Source organism: Salmo salar, chromosome ssa25, assembly GCF_905237065.1.
Source record: "Salmo salar chromosome ssa25, Ssal_v3.1, whole genome shotgun sequence".
In the NCBI taxonomy this organism is placed as follows: domain Eukaryota; kingdom Metazoa; phylum Chordata; class Actinopteri; order Salmoniformes; family Salmonidae; genus Salmo; species Salmo salar.
This window is the reverse complement of record NC_059466.1, coordinates 35,770,220-35,793,467: the sequence shown is the minus strand read 5'-3', so window position 1 is coordinate 35,793,467 and position 23,248 is coordinate 35,770,220. Positions and strand designations below refer to the sequence as shown.

The window sequence follows — 23,248 nt, the reverse complement described above, 5'->3', positions numbered from 1 at the left end:
GTAGTGGTTTCTTTGCAGCAATTCGACCATGAAGGTCTGATTCACACAGTCTCCTCTGAACAGTTGATGTTGAGATGTCTGTTACTTGAACTCTGTGAAGCATTTATTTGGGCTGCAATCTGAGGCTGGTAACTCTAATGAACCTATCCTCTGCAGCAGAGGTAACTCTGGGTCTTCCTTTCCTGTGGCGGTCCTCATGAGAGCCAGTTTCATCATAGCTCTTGATGGTTTTTGCGACTACACTTGAATAAACTTTCAAAGTTCTTGACATTTTCCGCATTGACTGACCTTCATGTCTTAAACTAATGATGAACTGTCGTTTCTTTTTGCTTATTTGAGCTGTTCTTGCCATAATATGGACTTGGTCTTTTACCAAATAGGGCTATCTTCTGTATACCATCCCTACCTTGTCACAACACAACTGATTGCCTCTAACGCATTAAGAAGGAAAGAAATTCCACAAATTCACTTGTAACAATGCACACCTGTTAATTGAAATGCATTCCAGGTGACTACCTCATGAAGCTGGTTGAGAAAATGCCAAGAGTGTACAAAGCTGTCATCAAGGCAAAGGGTGGCTACTTTGAATAATCTCAAATATCAAATATATTTTGATTGCTTAACACTTTTTTGGTTACTACATGATTCCATATGTGTTATTTTATAGTTTTGATGTATTCACTATTATTCTACAATGTAGAAAATAGTAAAAATTAAGAAAAACCCTTGAATGAGTAGGTGTGTCTAAACTTTTGACTGGTACTGTACATCCAAAGAGTTTGTTCTTAACTGACTTGCCTAGTTAAATAAAGGTTAAATAAAAATAAATAAAATCCGAGCTATTTATTCCACCCGTTATTTACTTTTGTTGTAGATCAGAATGCTGTCATCATTTCCAATATTACTAAAGGTCCCTTGCTGCTCCCATTGCCACACAGCAATCTTCCCTGTGGCTCAGTAGGTAGAGCATGGTGATTGCAATGCCAGCATGGTGTGTGCAATGCCAGGGTTGTGGGTTCGATTCCCACGGGGGGCCAGTACAAAAAAAAGAAAAAGAAAAAAATGCTTGAAGTGAAATGTATGCATTCACTACTGTAAGTTGCTCTGGATAAGAGCATCTGCTAAATGACTAAAATGTAAAAGTAAACAGGATGGCTGAGATGTGGGGAGGAAGGAATGATACTGTACAGCATGTGTGTCCTGTCCTCTGATGTCTCTACTATTAGACAGATTGCTGACAGCCATTGCCTCACACTGAAGAGTTTGGCCCTTTAAATGTGGACATAAAAAGTCTATAAAATCTACCTTAAAATAATCTAAATTCCCCTATGTTCAAATCAATCCCAATGATGTCATATCTTGCTCCTCCAATGTGGAGATTCAAGTGTGGGCACTTGAACGCTGCCCCTGACTATGCTGAGAATGGAGCATGTGTTTCATGTAGAGAGGAGGAAGATCTATGGGGTGACTGATGGTGCAGTAGACACCCTAAGGCTCTAATGGGACTGTAAACTGGGCGCAGTCTCTTGCCTGAGCCCTTGCGGCCTCTCTGAATACTTATCCCATCACAAACAGATCTGTTTTTATAAGGTTTCCGCCCTACACTGATTTCACTGATCCAACCCTCAGGGTTCAGATCCTTTTCAGAATGACATCAAGGAAGTAGGAGTAAAGGGAGTAAGGCTGTATTACATAAGAACCAGGACCCTGTATTCTGTCCCTCTGCCTCCCACAGAGCCAGACGGGTTCTGGGGGAGTTCAGCCTGTTCTGCACCCTGTCTTGTCCTCCATGTTTCTCTTGGACCCACACCATGAGAATCAACGTCCCACACAATTCTCCACTGTGCCCAGGGGGACGAGGGTCTCTGTTTCCCCTTGAGGGGATGAAAGTGAGGGGGGGGGGTCCCAAACTGGCTGGCCTGAGGAGGAATCAAACAGAATAAATAAACGTCTGTGGAGATGATATTTAGATATGAGAGGGCTATTAGATCTCACTGATCCAGCTAGCGAGAGGTCAGCCAATCAGCTTCCCGTCCGTCTCTCTGTCCCCATGGTTACATGGCCAAGTTCTGAAATCCTCCCAGGATCTGTTTATATTAAAACGCTTGTAAAAGGATCACATGCAATATGAACAAACTATTATATGGATACTGTATGTCTGGCTGCTGAAAATGAAATCATGGAAAAATACTTGAAAACCCCTGCATCCAGACAGGGGGAGAAAAGGGACCGGTGAGAGCATTTCTATGTCAACACCCGCTCCTCCTGCTCTCACCTCCTGCTAAAACACACAGTTCCCATGACTCATTGTCCCGTGTCTCTCCCTCCAGGAAAAAGAGAGGGGGATGAAAAGAGGAGAGGAGGAGGATAGACGATGAATAGACAGATGTGTGCCATTTGTCGTCACTCTCTTTGTTTCTCATGGAGGAGTGAAGGAGTGACGTCTCTCCACGAGAGACGTTGAATTATAATAATGTGCAATTGAAAAAACACTTTTTGCATTGGGCCGTCTGACAGGTTGCTGCGGGCCCCGTTTACATTAGCCTTAATGTGTAATAATAATGTGCAATTGAAAAAACACTTTTTGCATTGGGCCGTCTGACAGGCTGCTGCGGCCCCGTTTACATTAGCCTTAATGTGTTTAGACTCAGAGCTCATTTCTACAGACGTGGCGCACTCACACACACACACACACACACACACACACACACACACACACACACACACACACACACACACACACACACACACACACACACACACACACGTTTTGTTCTTTTTTCCTTGTAGAAACATACAATTTATTTCCCTAACACTAACCCTAACCCAAAACCTTAACCTTACCCTTACCATAACCCTAAACCTAACTCCTAACCCTAATTGTAACCCTAAGCCTAAACCTAACCTTAAAATTGCCTTTGTCCACGAGAGAGAATTTTCCTTGTCTACTATCCTTGTGGGGACTTCAGGGATTTTAGGTCCCCACAAGGATAGAAGAACCAACCAACTCACACGCACGCACGCACGCACGCACGCACGCGCACACACACACACACACACACACACACACACACACACACACACACACACACACACACACACACACACACACATACAAACATGCACACCCACATATACATATACACACACACAAACACAAAATGAGTCCGGAGTTTGTCTGAGAAAGAGTATCACCACATTGCACAAAGAATTTAGTGAATGATATCATGTGTACAACACAGATCGAGGGGTTGACTAGATGTCCTCCTAATCCTCTGGTATTTATATGAACACTACATGTGTTAAATGTCAGAGGTTCTTCCTGTGGTGTGGATGAGGCAGTAGAATGTTCTCCAGGTAGAGAAGGTCTTTGGGGTCTGCTGTGGAATGTGATCAATGTAGTGGATCACCATGGCAGTCCCATGTGTTCTCCATCAGGGAGACCTGTTGGAGCTGGTTGGAGCCCTGATTGGCTTGTTCGTTCGGTGTGCAACAGTCTAGGAATTCCCGTCACAGCTGGGGAAAGAAAGGAGGCTGTACCCCAGCGTGGGAAAAGGACGAGTTTTCCGAAATAGGAACATCTGACCCATACGGACATTCCGAACAGGCCATCTGGCAACAGGGGAGGGTACAAAGGCTCTTCAGACTGGTGGATTATAGAGGTATCTCTGGCTGGAGTGGGATTGGCTTTTGTCCATGTCAATTATCTGGAAATTATGGTTAATCCCACCTTGTGGTTCATGCCAATCTCTCATCATTATGAATGGCACAGTATTCCAGTTCATCATGGTTGATAGTGTCATCAAAATATTTAATGTATTATGAATGCACTCCATATCTTATCAATTTGTCATGGAGTTTTGTTAGTGGGCTCTTTTAGACTGGTGCACCACTCTCTAGTCCTTTTCCTTGGGTGTAATTGGTGTAATTGTATCCTCAGTGGTGTTAAACTGTATGTCGTTAATGCGTTGGAGGTTACAGACTGTTCAATGACACTGGACTATAATGCAATTGGCTTCTCAGACTGTTTAACTCCCCTAGTCATTTAATACATGTAACTGTAAGTGGTGCCATATGAAGGTGATGCCATATTGTGACTATGTGTGGAAATGAATTGTGTCTTGTGAGGACTAAACAGAAAGAGACGATGCCCTGGGAGCTAGACGGGACTGTATGGAAGGACGTGAGCTAGAATGGTGCTTATTAATGTAACAATGGCGTTGAAGGGCTACATGCCACTATTGTATTCCCTTAAACACACACACACACACACACACACACACACACACACACACACACACACACACACACACACACACACACACACACACACACACACACACACACACACACACACACACACACACACACACACACACAGGGTGACAATAGATGACCTTGGGTTTGTGATGTGATGACAAACAGACACAGTCTTGTACAGCTAACCTTGTGGGGACACACAATTCAGTCCCATTCAAAATACTATTTTCCCTAAGCCTAACCCGTACTCTTACCCTTACCCTAACCTTAACCCTAACCATAACCCAAAAACCTAACTTTAACCCTAACCCTAGTGCCTAACCCTAACCCTAACCCTAGCTCCTATCCCAAACCCTAAACCTTAATGTAATTCCAACCTTAACCCTAAACCCCCTAGAAATAGCATTTGACCGCACGGGGCTAACAAAATTCTTGTCCACACACACACACACACACACACACACACACACACACACACACACACACACACACACACACACACACACACACACACACACACACACACACACACACACACACACACACACACACACACACACACACACTGCAGCTGGATCCTGTTCCCACACAAATGTGTCTGGGCCTCAGACCACAGACGTCTCATTCCAGCAGCGTGAGGCAATCACACAGGTGTCAGGCCCTCAAAGACCCCTGGAATACTGGAGGGCCAAGCCCTGCTGTTCTCAGCCTGAGATCCCCCGAGCCTTGAGCTTCAGCACACACACACACACACACACACACACACACACACACACACACACACACACACACACACACACACACACACACACACACACACACACACACGCACACACACATACAAACATGCACACCCACATATACATATACACACACACAAACACAAAATGAGTCCAGAGTTTGTCTGAGAAAGAGTATCACCACATTGCACAAAGAATTTAGTGAATGACATCATGTGTAGATTTGTCCATCCCTCTCTATCTCCCTTTCGCCATTACTTTCTAGGGCCTCTCCCTCTGGGCCCTCTTTGTCACGTGTGTGTGTGTGTGTGTGTGTGTGTGTGTGTGTGTGTGTGTGTGTGTGTGTGTGTGTGTGTGTGTGTGTGTGTGTGTGTGTGTGTGTGTGTGTGTGTGTGTGTGTGCGTGCGTGTTAGGATTATGAGGAGAAAAACAGAAGGATACATACTGACAGGAGAGGTATGATGTCATGGGAGAGAGAAAAGAGAGAGAGGGTGGGTATCCCTCTCTTCCTGTTCAGCTTTGGGACACAAAGATCATTCAAGTCCATTGGAGAGTAACAATGAGATTATATACAGTACTGGCCTGGGGAGAACAGAGAGGTATGCCAATGGATAGGAGCACTAGAGGGCAATATACAAAAGAGGGGATTTTGATAAAAACAAGATTCAGTGATTCTCACAAGCGTTTCAAAGTGTCAAAGTCACGCAAAGCAACGTAGAGTACAGTAAACCACATCCCCATGACCTTACAATCCTAAACCTCAGAATTTGTCCTCCACTCCCCTCACACACTGCCACTGGTTGATGATAACACAGAGGTTTACAGCTCAGGTGACGTCAGGTCAGGACAATAACTACTACATCTTAAGCCAAACAATGAGAAATATATTTGATAGTAATTATTTTTTATGGGTATTGGTAGTCTAAAGCTCATCATTAAGCCCATCATTAAGCTTGAGGCCCTGGGTCTGAACCCCGCCCTGTGCAACTGGGTCCAGGACTTCCTGACTGGCCGACCCAAGGTGGTGAAGGTAGGAAACACCACCTCCACTTCGCTGATCCTCAACACTGGGGACCCACAAGGGTGTCTGCTCAGCTCATGCCTCCAACTCAAACATCAAGTTTGCAGACGACACAACAGTAGTAGGCTTAAATACCAACAATGACGAGACAGCCTACAGGGAGGAGGTGAGGGTATTTGGAGTGTGGTGCCAGGAAAATAACCTCTCACACAACATAGGAGATGATCGTGGACTTCAGGAAACAGCAGAGGGAGCACCCCCTTATCCACATTGACGGGCCGCAGTGGAGAAGGTGGAAAGCTTCAAGTTCCTCGGCGTACACATCACTGACAAACTGAAATGGTCCACCCACACAGACGTTTAAATCACATTTTAGTCATTTAACAGACACTCTTATCCAGAGCAACTTACAGTAGTGAATGGATACATTTCATACATTTTTTTTTTCTTCCCATACTGGTCCCCCGTGGGAATCAAACCCACAACCCTGGTGTTGCAAACACCATGCTCTACCAACTGAGCCACACGGGACACAGACAGTGTGGTGAAGAAGGCACAACAGCGCCTCTTCAACCTCAGAAGGCTGAAGAAATTTGTCTTGGCACTTAAAACACTCACAAACTTTTACAGATGCACAATTGAGAGCATCCGGGTCGGGCTGTATCACCACTTGGTATAGCAACTGCACTGCCCGCAACCGCAAGGCTCTCCAGAGGGTGGTGTGGTCTGCACAATGCATCACCCGGGGTGATGAATCAAAGCTGGGACTGAGAGACTGAAAAACAGCTTCTATCTCAAGGACATCAGACTGTTAAATAGCCATCAGTAGCACATTAGAGGCTGCTGCCTGTATACACAGACTTGAAATCACTGGCCACTTTAATAAATGGAACACTAGTCACTTTAATAATGTTGACATATTTTGCATTACTTATCTCATATGTATATACTGTATTCTATTATATTCTACTGTATCTTAGTCTATGCATTACTATTCTCATATGTATATACTGTATTCTATCCTATTCTACTGTATCTTAGTCTATGCATTACTCTTCTCATATGTATATACTGTATTCTATTCTATTCTATTCTACTCTATCTTAGTCTATGCTGCTCTGACATTGCTCGTCCAAATATATATATTCTTAATTCCATTCCTGTACTTAGATTGGTGTGTATTGTGTGTATTGTTGTGAAATTGTTAGATATTACTTGTTAGATATTACTGCACTGTTGGAGCTACAGTAGAAACACAAGTGTTTCGCTAAACTCGCAATAACATCTGCTAAACATGTGTAGGTGACCAATAAAATGAGATTTTATTTGAAATGTAGAGGGCAGACAGATCCAGAGAGAGGAAGAGAGGAGATGAGATTCGTACCCATATCACCAGGGGTATGTGTGGTCTGGAGTCTGAGGGGCTAACAACTACACCAGACTCCAGCACATACTGTACGGTGTACACACTCAACCATTAGTCGACTGTATGTATCCACTGGGGTAGGCTAAAAGGTACTGTAGGTCTGTGAAGGTCTTTATAGTGTTGTCACGACAACAGTATCATAATACTACCATACCCAGACTATACTCTGATTTAAGTAAATGATTAGAATATTAATAATTACAAATATTGTAAAATTCAATAGGATAATTACATATTATTCAATTATTGCTTAGAAAATAAGCAAATGTAACTTTGGGTGACAAGACTGTTTGTTTGTTTCCAACATTAGTACTGTTTACCTCATGAAATTATCTCAGCTTGGAGGCTCCCAAGTGGCGCAGCGGTCACTACAGACCCGGGTTCAATCCCAGGCGGTGTCACAACCGGCTGTGACCGGAGTCCCATAGCGCGCCGCACAATTGGCCCAGCATCGTCCGGGTTAGGGGAGGGTTTGGCCGGGGGGGGGGGGGGGGTTTACTTGGCTCATCGCGCTCTAGTGACTCCTTGTGGCGGGCCGGGTGCCTGCAGGCTGACTTCGGTTGTCAGTTGTTTCCTCTGGCACACTGGTGCGGCTGGCTTCTGGGTTAAGCGGGTGGGTGTTAAGAAGCGTGGTTTGGCGGGTCATGTTTCGGAGGATGCATGACTCGACCTTCGCCTCTCCTGAGCCCTCTGGGGAGCTGTAGCGATGAGACAGGATCGCAATTGGATATCACAAAATTAGGGAGAAAAAGGGGGTAAAATACAACAACAATAAAAAATATGAAATTATCTCAGCCAGTCTTGGAGTGCATGTCATCTGAATGACCAGTCACTCAAACTATGTCAGTGTCATATTGTGTCCTGTAACTGTTTATGCATGAGAGGACAGATAAACACATTGTCTCAGACCTCCTCAGAGCTGACCTTTCACTCTTATTCCCTGTTAATCCCAGCCCTGTGGTCCACTAATAGTGGTGAAATAATTTGTGTTTAAGGAGGAGCTTACTGAGGCGTACAGTGAGTAGGAGGCATGCTGCATGAGACTGTACTCACTGAGATTCTGTGATAAACACTAAGTTATGGAGAGGACTGTTGTTGGTTGACTTTATACTGTAGCTACTCAGCATTCCACAATGACTGTACCCTCTTTATCAGTGGAGGCTTGCTGACAACTGTCCTTTGACCTGAGTGACCTCTATCTCTGACCTCTGCTAAACTATAATGATATTAATCAGTAGAATAAAAAGACACTCTTTCTTGTTTGTTCTAGAATGTTAATCTGGACTCCTGTTTGGCTCTAAATATACATGTATCAACTTTCACTCAATGTCTCTCTCTCTCTCTCTCTCTCTCTCTCTCTCTCTCTCTCTCTCTCTCTCTCTCTCTCTCTCTCTCTCTCTCTCTCTCTCTCTCTCTCTCTCTCTCTCTCTCTCTCTCTCTCTGTGTGTGTGTCCTATTCCTTAAAAGAGACGCACCTCTGTCCGTCACACACAATGCACCTCTTGTCCCTAAAACACAGTCATCATTTTTAAATGCAACAGCCAGGCCCTTAAAGCTGGGCCACAGCTGGGTGCAGGATGGACGAGTCAAACATATCTATCTGACCACAAAGTTGTCATGAGGGAAATATGATCTTGTGATGTCCATTTTCTGAATTCTGAGTTATGAAGAGTGTGTGTGCGGGATGGTGTGTGTGTGTGTCCAGGAAAATGTAATATGATTTAGACTTCACTGTACCAATACTTATAGAGACGAGATCTTGTGACGTCCATTTCCTGAATTATGAAGTGTGCGTGTCTGGAAAGAGACACTTCTCTTTAACAAGGTTCGAGTCGGCCCTGGCCCCCTTCCCCACCCCACCCTAACCATCTAACTGACGTCCTGATACCAGACTATACACATACATACAAACAAAACGTCCTACAGTATACCCTTGTGTCATCTACAGTCCATGTGCCATAAACATTTATCTGCTGGAAAAATGGCTCAACGCACTCATCCATCCACACACACACACACACACACACTCTCCGTCACACACTTCTCTGTAGAAGATGGCAACAGAGAATCTGAAAAACTGCACCATGACTGGAGAGGAGACAAGACAAACACTGGTATGTCTGAAGCTTCTTCTAGCTTCTTCTAGGACTTCAAGTGTAGGGCTGACCAGTGTTTTTAACAGGTTTGGGTCACTCTCTCTTCTGTATCATTAACGCTCTTGATCTTCAGCAACAGTTTGTGGTGATATTTCTCTCTCGGTTGCCAGGGATAACATGTTGAAGTTTTGGGAAGCAGACACACGAATAGGACATGTGTAGCTTTTGGACAGACAGACACACATCCTCACACACACAAACACACACAGCTGCTCGCTGTCTGTCTAACTCCTCTCTTTACAGAAGAACGTTTCATTTCCACATATTTTACAGCGGGCCAAGAGAAGAGCCTACGATCCACACTGATTCTCTCTGAAGGAATCAGAGCCATGAGAGAAGAAAACAGCAACCTCCCATCCCAAATCTTTAGTCATAGACCTCCCCCCTCACTAACCTCCGTTCCCTCGCCCACACGCATCAGTACACCCTGTTATTTCCCATCACTGTTCCTCTGGGGCTAGTTCATACCTGACAGGCAACACTGAGGTATGGGGTTAAGGTCAGGGCTGAGGTATGGGGTTAAGGTCAGGGCTGAGGTATGGGGTTAATGTCAGGGCTGAGGTATGGGGTTAAGGTCAGGGCTGAGGTATGGGGTTAAGGTCAGGGCTGAGGTATGGGGTTAAGGTCAGGGCTGAGGTATGGGGTTAATGTCAGGGCTGAGGTATGGGGTTAAGGTCAGGGCTGAGGTATGGGGTTAAGGTCAGGGCTGAGGTATGGGGTTAAGGTCAGGGCTGAGGTATGGGGTTAAGGTCAGGGCTGAGGTATGGGGTTAAGGTCAGGGCTGAGGTATGGGGTTAAGGTCAGGGCTGAGGTATGGGGTTAAGGTCAGGGCTGAGGTATGGGGTTAAGGTCAGGGCTGAGGTATGGGGTTAAGGGCAGGGCTAAGGTATGGGGTTAAGGTCAGGGCTGAGGTATTGGGTTAAGGTCATGGCTTACACACTTGGATGTGGTTGAGGATTATCCGTTTGGCTGAGAGGCTTGCAGCCAGGCTGGGCACTGACATTATGCTTGTTAGGTTGGTATGCTTCCTACAGGTCAATAGACAAGATGTTCAACCTGTCAACAAATCAGTCCAGATTCCAACCTTCCTGATCCTGCCCTGGCTCTGGTTAGGGGTTCTGCTCACTGTCTGAGGCTCAATACACTGTGGCAATCAAACAGTAATCAAACAGGGTCTACCAGCGTTTTTGATGATGTTCTATGCAGACATTCTCCCCTGATTGAAATTGAAATCAAAAGGTCTACACTACAGTACAAAAAGAGCTTAAAAGAGTTGATGGAGAGTTCACCAGGGTCGTCTCTCTCTTGCACATGCACACACATGCACACATACACATTCACACACACATACTGTAAATAGAACAAGTGGCCTCTCAGATCTTCCCTCAGAGGGCCATGGCATTCCGGACAGTTCCATTATCCTGTCCCTATGGAGACAGGGAAGTTGATGATGGATGAGGGCACGGATTTCGGGATGTATACATGGCCTTGTTTTCATGGAACAAGGAAATCATGCCATTTATAGACACGCACGGATGCCCACACACACAAACACACACACAATCTCCTTCCCACCAATGCAGAGTCGTTGTCTATATAAAAAAGATCAGTTGCTTGTTATTGTGCTCAGCTTCCTGTGCCACGTGTCATGTCCTGTTCCACATAGGCCATCATCTTTTCCCATGAAGGGATGGGGAACAGTCTCTCTCACTCCCTCACCCTCTCTCTCTTTCTCTCTCTCTCTCTCTCTCTGGAAGACAGTGAGGTCTTTCCAGTCCTGTTCTACTGTTTTTGGGACCATAATTTCTCCCTGTGATATTCCAGCCCCCTCCCCGCAGGAGGAGGAGGAGGAGGAAGGCTCCCAGTACAAAGGAGAGCATTGATCTGCTGAACATATTTTCTGCTGAGGAAGCCTTGTGTCCCAAGTCCTCATGCTGTCCTGTGTTGGGCCAGGCCAATCATTGACTGGGACAACAGGCTGTTCATACTGGTGCCTGACTGAACTAGACTGAACTGGACTGAACTAGATTGAACTAGATTGAACTAGACTGAACTAGACTGGACTAGACTAGACCGAACTACAGTCCCGTGTGGCTCAGTTGGTAGAGCATGGTGTTTGCAACGCCAGGGTTGTGTGTTTGATTCCCACGGGGGACCAGTATGGAGAAGAAAATGTATGAAATGTATGCATTCACTACTGTGAGTCGCTCTGGATAAGAACATTTGCTAAATGACTAAAATGTAAAAAAATAATTAAATGTAACTAGACTGGGGCCTCTGGCCTAGACGCTCTTGGTTTCATGTGTCCTTCAAAAGTAGCAAAATACCTCTAAAATATCCATACCTTACAATCACCAACTTCATCCTTTGTTTTGTGGGCTCGTCCATCACTTTACATGCATTTGTCAACACTTTAAAGTCTTATGGAAACAAGCACTTTGTTTATTTTCCAGTTTTGTTGGATTGGCATTACGAGCTACAACCCACAATAACTTTGACTATGAAGCAACTATGAGTGTGTATCAGTGCCTAGAGGAGCGTGATATTTTCTTGAACGCTCTCTGTGAATAAAACCCTACCCAGTCTGCCAGGGGGAGTGGGTGGTGGCAGGGATAGAGGACAACCATGCCATATCACTTCTCTGGCCAATGCTAAACACCCATGAAATTACCATCTCTGGAACATAACTTTCTCTCACACAATCAACTCCTCTCTCTGCTCTCTGTCAATCCTCCCTCCCTCTGTTTCTCTCTCTCTCTCCTTTTTCTTTTCCTACAGTAATGAGTTCTGTGGGAGAATGTCAACAAGCTGAAGGACCCTGGACTTTCAGGAGTTTCGGGTTGTTCCTCAGTGTATTCATGATGGAGTTAAGAGACATATTCTAACACAGATGCCAGGCTGATGAATATGGAAGAGTGACTGTGTCGTCGATTCCCTTCTACATCTGTATTGCCACATCCATATCGTGTCGAGAAGCCGTAAAAATTGAACATTGTATGGCCGTGATCGACCCCCGGGAGTGGTTGATATTTGTGCAGTTGCCAGTTCAACCGCAAACAACTGTCATCCATTCAAAACAGCTGTAGTTCAACCTTTGCCAATCCAGGGGCCTGTGAATGATCAACAGGAAAATGTGATGAGTCCACTCTTCCCGAGAGAGATAAAGGAAGATAGATAGAGGGATAGGGATAGGGACAGAGAGAGAGAGAGAGAGAGAGAGAGAGAGAGAGAGAGAGATAGGGAGAGAGGGATAGGGAGAGAGGGATAGATGGAGAGGGAAAGAGAGGGATAGGGAGAGAGAGCGAGAGAGAGAGAGAGAGAGAGAGAGAGAGAGAGAGAGAGAGAGAGAGAGGGGACAGACATCTGTGAGGAACGTCTTCTCTTCAGTTTGATTCATGGACAAATCCATCAACCTGACGAGGAGAAGATGTTGATTTGGCTCAACTGATGCAAATGACTCTCAGGGCATGGATAATTTACTACAAAAATATGCTAGAAATAAAGTGGAAGGAGCAAGACAATAGACACAACTACTTTTTGAAATAAACATGGATTGTAAAAAAAAATTCTAAAGTGAAAACAGCCTTTTGCCTTTTTGGATAGCACAAGTGTTTATGATGTCAAACTGAAATAAATTATTTTACAACTAGGCCCAGTGGATGTGTGAATGTGAGGGAGTGAGAATAGGAGTGTGAATGTGAGGGACTGAGAATGGGGAGTGAGAATATGAGGGAGTGAGAATGGGGAGTGAGAATATAAGGGAGTTGGAATGGGGAGTGAGAATGTGAGGGAGTGAGAATAGGGAGTGTGAATGTGGAGTGAGAATTTGAGGGAGTGAGAATGGGGATGAAAATGGGGAGTGAGCATAGGGAGTGTGAATGTGAGGGAGTAAGAATGGGGAGAGGAAGAGACCCAACAATTTTTTATTTCTTTGCATTTTGTTTGCTGGAACAAATGTCACGGGAACAACACACCAAGGTGCCAACAAGGGAGAAATCATGACTCTTACCACTCTCTATCCAGATGAGATAGAGTGAGAGAGAGAGAGAGATAATGCCCCTTGAATTGAATTGAGGGAGAGAGAAAGAGAGAGAGAGACACACAAATAGAGAGAGAGAGAGTGTGAGAGAGAGAGCGAGAGAGAGAGTGAGAGACACAGAGAGGGTAGGAGGGAGGGAGGGAGGGAGGGAGGGAGGGAGGGTGGGAGGGAGGGAGGGAGGGAGGGAGGGAGGGAGGGAGGAGATAGCGTTGATGGTCTGACTATGACTCACAAGGCCTTCGCATCCTTAAAGCTGTTGAATGTTCTTCCTGTCTCTTTCAACTCCACCACTCCTTATGGGGTTTCCTGTAACCATGGTAACTGTAGAGGTCAGATGTTCCACACACTGTATTGTCGACCTGGTAAATTCCCAAGTCCCAACACAGCCGGGTTAGAGTAAAATTCCCTCAAGCCACCTTCTTTGATTTTTAAGAACTCACTGACAAAGCCTTCTTCTCACTGGCTGTGTGCATTAAGAACTGAAGAACTCTGTCCTTATGGTTAGAACGTCACATACAGTCGTGTCCAAAAGTTTTGAGAATGACACAAATATTTATTTTCACAAAGTCTGCTGCCTCAGTTTGTATGATGGCAATTTGCATATACTCCAGAATATTAGGAAGAGTGATCAGATGAATTGCAATTCATTGCAAAGTCCCTCTTTGCCATGCAAATGAACTGAATCCCCCAAAAACATTTCAACTGCATTTCAGACCTGCCACAAAAGGACCAGCTGACATCATGTCAGTGATTCTCTCGTTAACACAGGTGTGAGTGTTGACGAGGACAAGGATGGAGATCACTTTGTCATGTTGATTGAGTTCGAATAACAGACTGGAAGCTTCAAAAGGAGGGTGGTGCTTGGAATCATTGTTCTTCCTCTGTCAACCATGGTTACCTGCAAGGAAACAAGTGCCGTCATCATTGCTTTGCACAAAAAAGGCTTCACAGGCAAGGATATTGCTGCCAATAAGATTGCACCTAAATTAACCATTTATCGGATCATCAAGAACTTCAAGGAGAGTGGTTCAATTGTTGTGAAGAAGGCTTCAGAGCGCCCAAGAAAGTCCAGCAAGCGCCAGGACCATCTCCTAAAGTTGATTCAGCTGCAGGATCGCGGCACCACCAGTACAGAGCTTGCTCAGGAATGGCAGCAGGCAGGTGTGAGTGCCTCTGCATGCACAGTGAGGCGAAGACTTTTGGAGGATGGCCTGGTGTCAAGAAGGGCAGCAAAGAAGCCACTTCTCTCCAGGAAAAACATCAGGGACAGACTGATATTCTGCAAAAGGTACAGGGATTTGACTGCTGAGGACTGGGGTAAAGTTATTTTCTCTGATGAATCCCCTTTCCGATTGTTTGGGGCATCCAGAAAAAAGCTTGTCCGGAGAAGACAAGGTGAGCGCTACCATCAGTCCTGTGTCATGCCAACAGTAAAGCATCCTGAGACCATTCATGTGTGGGGTTGCTTCTCAGCCAAGGGAGTGGGCTCACTCACAATTTTGCCTAAGAACACAGCCATGAATAAAGAATGGTTCCAACACATCCTGCGAGAGCAACTTCTCCCAACCATCCAGGAACAGTTTGGCGACGAACAATGCCTTTTCCAGCATGATGGAGCACCTTGTTATAAGGCAAAAGTGAGAACTAAGTGGCTCGGGGAACAAAACATCGATATTTTGTGTCCATGGCCAGGAAACTCCCCATACCTTAATCCCATTGAGAACTTGTGGTCAATCATCAAGAGGCGGGTAGACAAACAAAAACCCACAAATTCTGACAAACTCCAAGCATTGATTATGCAAGAATGGGCTGCCATCAGTCAGGATGTGGCCCAGAAATTAATTGACAGCATGCCAGGGCGGATTGCAGAAGTCTTGAAAAAGAAGGGTCAACACTGCAAATATTGACTCTTTGCATCAACTTCATGTAATTGTAAATAAAAGCCTTTGACACTTATGAAATGCTTGTAATTATACTTCAGTATTCCATAGTAACATCTGAAAAAAATATCTAAAGACACTGAAGCAGCAAACTCTGTGAAAATTAATATTTGTGTCATTCTCAAAACTTTTGGCCACGACTGTACAGTTTGAACTGGGCGTTAACAGTTCCTATGAGAATACTGAAAATGAGCAGAAAGAACCAAACTGGCCACTTTGTCTGAGTTTGTGCTTGCACTGTAACAAGGGCTCTATTAGAATACAACTATTCTCATATTATTGGTTTGACACTGTGTCTCCCACCTGTCACTCTCTCAGTAATCAGAAACTCTTACATAGCAAAATCAATGGTGTACATTTAAATCTGAAAGTGTAGAATGTACACTATTTTCAGTGAACATATGAGTCCCACTGTACTAGTGTTAAAATCAGCTAGCTCACCCATGTTACAAATCAGTATTGGATGTCCATCCATGTCTGAGGAAGTTGGGAGATGATGTGGAAACCGGCCACTAGGGGCAGCAGTGAGCGCTGTTACCTTCGAGTAGGCTTTGGTTTGCTACAGTGTTGTGGACGGGGATGGTGGATAAGCGTAAGCTTCTGGTTCCCCAAAGGTTGCATCTTCAAATCCAGCCATAAAAAGTTCATTTGTATATTTTGTTTTAAGCCTATCCCAAACGTTAACCGTTAATGCCTAACCTTAAGATTTCAGAGTTAATGCCTAAATTTAATCATAAACAATGTTAAATTTGACGTTTGAGAAACCTTGATGAACGTCTAATTCTAAAATAACACTTTTGAAAGTGTTAAAGATTGAACTGCAGAGTTCCCAGAGATCAGAGTTCCCCATTTAACTATTTTCCGTGAACATACAGTATGAGTCCCACTGTACTGGTGTTAAAATAACACTTTTGAAAGTGTTAAAAATTGTACTATGTTGCAGTGTTCCCCATTTAACTATTAAAGTGTTCAAAGGAACTTGTTTGTGGTGTTTGCAACACCTACAGTGTAATATATTACACTTAATTTAGAGTAAACTAGACTCACTTTGCTTAGTGGTGACGCTGTTACACTTTCTCAGTGTAAGAAATGAACACCTTTAGTGTTACAGTAAATCATTTTTGGGTGTTGTTTTCACACTATATGGTCTGAAGCCTAATTTGCATATTTCCCAGGGTGTCTTTTCATTTTGAGTAAATTGTAGAGTTAACACCCATGACTGTATATGTTAGTGACAGAGACAGGGTTGTTGAATTATTTCCTTTTAAAGAGCTGTGGCTTTCACCAAGTGAGTTCCTAGGGGAAGGTTATCATTCAAATTAAACTCTATGACAATACAGTCCTTATATCATAAGGCCTTAATTATTGGCCTAGTAAGTGGCCAATAAAACTTCTGGTTTACAGGCGACATCAGGCCTGCAAATCCCATTATGCTGGCTTGCAAAGTGATGTGTAATTTCAGATTTAGTTGGGATATCCAACAGTTGGAGTTTTTATTCACCCGCAACCTACATTCAGAAGAACTGCTAGGGTTACTTAACTTAATTAAAAAAAACCTACCTAAACCATTTAAATTGGAACAACCATTTCAGTCAAGGGTGCAATAAATCTAACTAACTGATTGTATTTGTTTAGAAAATATGTATTTATTATTTATCTTTGTGTAACATAAGATTAATGAAACAATTAATGTACACAGATATGAAAAACAATCCTGAAAAAAATCTATCGGCAGTAGAGCGTGCTGGGAAATATGACAATGATGGGTGTGGTTTTAATGGGACTGTTTTACTCTCTACAGTGTAAAACAATAATTCTGATTATTAACACCAATACTGGGGGTTCTTTTACACCACTGAGTGTTAAATTCACTCTTACAGAGGGTAATTTAACTCCTGAAACAATACTAGCAATGTTACACAAAAAAATCAGCAATGGACAATTTGCTGTGTAAGTGATAACACCCACCACCAAGACTATATCCCTGCTCACTAATTGGTTCCTCTTACAGATCCTGTCCACTTGTTGGTTCATTGTGCAGCCCCCCCCGGCACATTATCTCATTATCAACCTGGTGTGTAATCTCTCTCTCTCTCCCTCCCTCCCTCCTTCCCCACTCTCCTCCTCTCTCCTTCACCACTCTACCCCTCTCTCCTTCCAAACTCTTCATCTCCCTCCTTCCCCACTCTCCTCCTCTCTCCTTCCCCACTCTCCTCCCCCTCTCTCCTTCCAAACTCTCCATCTCTCTCCTTCCCAACTCTCCCCGTCTCTCCTCTCACCTCTCTTCCTCTACTCCCTTTTACTAATAGGGCCATGACCCTCTTAACAGCATGTGTGATAGGAGGATAAAGACGTGAGACAAAGGGCTTGGGAAACAGCCCATTGGTAGATATACTGGGAGTCAAACTGTAATAGAGCTGAATTCAAATGGTCCGTATTTGACGAAGGTCTGGTTGGGTGTTATCGCTTCAAGTAATCTTTCTATTATTGTTGCATTGTTATGGTGCTTTCACACCTCCTCTATAGTCAATAGAAATACTTCATTTAGAGGTGTAGAGCACAGGAGGCTGGTGAGGGGAGGTCGGCTCATAATAATGGCTGGAATGGAGTGAATAGAACTGATCAAACACCTGGAAACCATGTGTTTGATGTGTTCGATACCATTCCATGTATTCCGTTCCAGCCATTACTATGAGCCCCTCCTCCCCAATGAAGGTACCACCAGCCACCTGTGGTATAGAGTTATGGAGGGTTGACTAGAGATGGAGATAGAGCTGGGGACACATTGTGTTGTGTAGGGGTTAGACAGCAGAACAATGGACAAAATAGGACTTACTCTGGCACCTTTCTCAGGGAAGCATTTACACCCTCCGCTGCAGTCTCTCCCTCCACATGGCCCACTCTGCTTCTTACCACCCTGGAGAACATCACAGACAACTGGGTTAGAGACAACAAAACAATATCTCACCACATGCATGTATAAACAGTAATAACCCCCAGACATACTGTAATATGTTCATGTGCAGCTTACAGGTTTTGTCTGGTGTATGGTGGCACATGGGATATGCATGTGTATAGTTGAACACGCATGTAGCTTAATTATACACAGTAGCCTATATACGCAGGATCTGCCGTGCTGTGAATATAATATGTATATAACAGACGGTGTGTATAGTAGTTGTTTATGACTGTGGGGTCATTGCATGACTGAGTTTGATAGTTTGGCTACTGTCTGAGGATATGATTTGTATGGTGGTCTGTGTGCTAAATGGTTGCTCCGATGTGGTTCGTCTGACTCATTTCAGCCATTAACACCCCTGGACATCCAGACAGACTGGACATCCAGACAGACTGGACAGACAGACAGACTGGACATCCAGACAGACTGGACATCCAGACAGACTGGATAGACAGACAGACTGGACATCCAGACAGGCTGGACATCCAGACAGACTGGACATCCAGACTGGACATCCAGACAGACTGGACATCCAGACAGGCTGGACATCCAGACAGACTGGACATCCAGACTGGACATCCAGACAGACTGGACATCCAGACAGACTGGATAGACAGACAGACTGGACATCCAGACAGGCTGGACATCCAGACAGACTGGACATCCAGACTGGCCATCCAGACTGGCCATCCAGACAGACTGGACATCCAGACAGACTGGACATCCAGACAGGACATCCAGACTGGACATCCAGACAGACTGGATAGACAGTCAGACTGGACATCCAGACAGGCTGGACATCCAGACTGGACATCCAGACAGACTGGACATCCAGACACACTGGACATCCAGACTGGACATCCAGACAGACTGGATAGACAGACAGACTGGACAGACAGACAGCACATGTTCCTTTTATATGAAACTCTCCCATTCATCAGAGTCGTAGACTGACATCCTTATTCTGACAGTGAGAATGAGCCTGTGAACAATCCCCCAGACTCCCCAGAGACGTTAGGCTGCATACCAGTGCTACTACCACGAGGCAGTCTGTACAGGACTGAACACAAACATGAAACAACCATGACCACAGTTCAGTGTGGACAAGACATGATCAAAGAGAAGTCCCATAACCTATGGTGGTTACTAACTGGTGGGTTGGGACCCATTGGTGGGTTGTGGCCAGTTCTGCTAAAGACTGGGTTGTGGTCTGAGACATGGTTCTGTTTACTTGGTGGGTCACACAGGACATTTCCAGGCTGTAAGTGGGGCACTAGTGAAGAATGTCTGGAACCTCTACCCCAGGCTTCCCATGGAGATCCTAGGCTGCATACCAACAGGAACACAAAGCACTCTGTAACATGTAGCATGGACATTGGACAAATGGTCAGATCACCAGAGGCCACTGTGGTCACTAAGGCATAAAACACTACTACCTCTATAAGGCCATACATGAATGCAAATGACTTACGTATTTACACTTTGAGATTATTATTGTATAATAAAAGGTGCTTTACAAAAGTAAATAATAATTGAGTTTGAGTTTATTTTATTTTTACAGGGACAGTGCACATTAATCAACGTTTCAGTAAAAGTGCCGGTTTTAGCCAGCCGGCTAATTTTCAACCGCAGTCCCTGGGCAGGTTATTAAAAACAATTACAATATAGACAATCATTGAACAGTGAGCACACGCAGAGTAACATAGGACAAGCAAGACATAGCATACAGACAGAGCAACATAGGACAAGCAAGATGTAGCATACAGACAGAGCAACATAGAACAAAAAGCAACAAGACAAAATCCATAAAAGCAAGAAAGTGTTTCCACACCTCACAAGCTACAGACAACAGACAACATGGAAAGCGGCAATACACAGCTAGGGATTATGTTCACAAGTCTGATTGACCTTTAGCCATGTCTTCATGCATTTTGTGAAAGTGTGATATGTGGTGCAGTTATGTGTGTCTGATGGCAGTGTATTCCAGACATGGGAAGCTCTCACAGAGAAAGCAGATTTACTAAAGGTGCTTTTCCTTAAGGGAACTATACAGTCACCTCTCATGGCAGACCTTGTGGATCTGCTGCCATATGTTTGGGTTTTCTGTTTTACAAAAATACTGAGTGGAGGGGGAGCTAGGCCATTTAGGATCTTGAATACAAGACATGCGTCGGTGTATTGCACAAGATTTTCCCAACTCAGGAGCTCATGCTTTCTGAGGATGTAACAGGGATGATGGCTATTGGGCTTTCTATCGAGCACTTTGAGAGCCTGTTTGTAGACAGACTGAATAGATTTTAATGTTGTATAGCAAGCTTGGGTCCAACTAGTCAAGCAGTATGTTAAGTGGGGGAGTATCATCGATTTGAAATACAGTTTTGCTACCTCTGTGGTCAAACAATTTCGTATAAATCGGAAATTAGCTAGGTTGAATTTGCTTTTTAAAAGAGAGGTTGGAAACAAGTATGATTCCAAGGTACTTAAAATCAGATACCACCTGGAGCTTCTCCCCTGACACATAGACATCTGGCTCAGTAGCATCTGTTGCCCTCTTTGTGAAGAACATGCAAACTGTTTTTTTCACATTGAGATGCAAACACGAGTCACTGAGCCACTTTGTAACCTGGACCATTACAGTAGTGAGTTCTTGTGCAGCTTGTTGTTTGCTCTTTGCATGCACATATATCACTGTATCATCTGCATACATTTGAACTTCAGACCCAGTGCAGACGGAAGGAAGATCATTAATGTACAGGCTGAACAGGAGGGGCCCCAGTATTGACCCTTGGGGCACGCCCACATCATAGCTAAGAGTGGGCGACAGCTCATTGCTCACTCTGACACACTGAGTTCTGCCTTCAAGGTATGATTTCATCCATCTCAAGGCATCGGGGGAAAAGTTGAACTTGGACAATTTTGTGATGAGAATCTCATGGTTAACAGTATCGAAAGCCTTCCTTAGGTCCAGAAACACAGCCCCAACAACGCCCCCTTTGTCCATATTGGACTTCACATTTTCCAGAAGAAAGCAGTTGGCCGTTTCTGTGTTACTTTTATTATTATTATTATTTGACCTAAAGGACATATTTGCATGCTTAATGTTCCACAAGAGTTTCCACAGCTGAGCCTGAGAGTGAATAGCAATGAAAGGAAAGCAAACACTCCCTGGAAAACCTGCCCAAACTGTTTCCCTGTCAGAGAATTGAATGCATAGAACGAGCGACTCAGCCTATATATCTGAGACAGTCAGTCTATAGTTGACATGCAAGGAGTCTCCAAGGCTGGTTTATCTTGTGACATCATTGGACTGTGTCCTCCTAACTCCCCATCTACTCAGTCATACCAGCGCCTGCTTAGACAGCATTTGCCAACCCTGATCCCCCAACCCCCCACCCCTCCCCCGCCTGCAAAAAACTCCCAAAATGTTCCAAACGGTTACTTTATGTTCTCAGCGTGACAAAGTGGCAGATTAGGAATCGTAGAAGTTCTCCCTCCTTATACGACGTGTTGGGCACAGATCTGCCAAAGAGCACATTGAGACCCTCCCCGGGTTCACAAAGAGAGTCTTTCACCCTGCAGATGATGTCCTTTCATGATCCCCTATCTTCCCCACCACAAAGGACCTTCTTCCCTTCCCCTATGGAATGCCTGAGGCTCAATTTCCTCCCTAACTGGCTGTAGCTATCTGGGGATCTCTGGATCTATAGGCGACCCATCTTTAGCAGACTGTAAATCTTCAGTACAGGCATACAGTGGGGAGGGATAGCCCAGACTGACTGACTGCTGAAGAGTATAGCGAAGACTTGACTTGAGACAGTGTCATTCAAGTCTAAATTCCACTTCCTTTTGAGATCATAATAACCTAAAGTAGCTTCCACTACTTTGTCCGCTTTTCCTCAATCTGCACTGACATTACAGAACTGGACAGGTGAAAGAGAATCTGGTAGTCAACAGGCGTCCTCCATATGGCTTCCACACAGCATGTGTTCTAGCACTGTACAGGAGAGGATAAGGAGAGGAAGCCATGTCAGACTATTGGGATGTACCCCTGCTGAGGTGTGACATCACAGAGGCATCGACTGGACAGTGGACTGGAAACCCCACCTGCTACACAATAGGACACATCACCTCTGGACAGACACATAGGACAAAGATGTTTCCCTTCAAAAGAGGACAAAAACATGACATGTGGCTATGTGGAATCCATTTGCTTTTGTGGTTTGGCCTAAAATAGTTGATGACTATTTCAGCTGAAGACAATGGTATTGTGTTACAGTATATCCTGTGCCCACCCACTACCATCACAACAACCTGCTCTTTCCAGCATCATCTTTTCCAGGTCTGCTACACTAATCACCTTAACATCCTTCATCACATAGAGAGAACCAGAGGCTTCTCAAGGAGAGGCCAGGAGTTTCATTGGTGGAGAATGGGGATTGAGGTCTGCTTAGCTGCCACTTTGGAGGCTTAAAACATGGTCCTGACCATGAGGTCAATGGTTAGTTGATTGCTCGTGTTAGTTACAATTTCAGAACTATTAAAATCCTCTGAAGAAACATAACCCTGGTTTGTTGTTTTTCCTATTTGGAGACATGCTACGGGGTTAACCAGAGAAGGTCAAAGGTCAACTGAATGAATGAGTTCACGAGAACCAAGACAAGGTGTTAACACACACGGCAGAGGTATTTCATTTCCTCTCCATTCGTT

General features: G+C 44.4%; 1 protein-coding gene across 2 annotated transcripts in view; it reads right to left on the bottom strand.

Moving 5' to 3' along the window:
- Positions 1 to 23,248, bottom strand: part of LOC106586671 (collagen alpha-2(IV) chain) — a 128,647-nt gene that overhangs the window by 53,734 nt on the left and 51,665 nt on the right. For both annotated transcript variants that reach the window (XM_014174188.2, XM_014174189.2), the window contains exon 4: positions 18,419 to 18,499. In XM_014174188.2, coding sequence (XP_014029663.2) covers positions 18,419 to 18,499 — 81 coding nt within the window. The remainder of the gene's footprint in view (positions 1 to 18,418; positions 18,500 to 23,248) is intronic.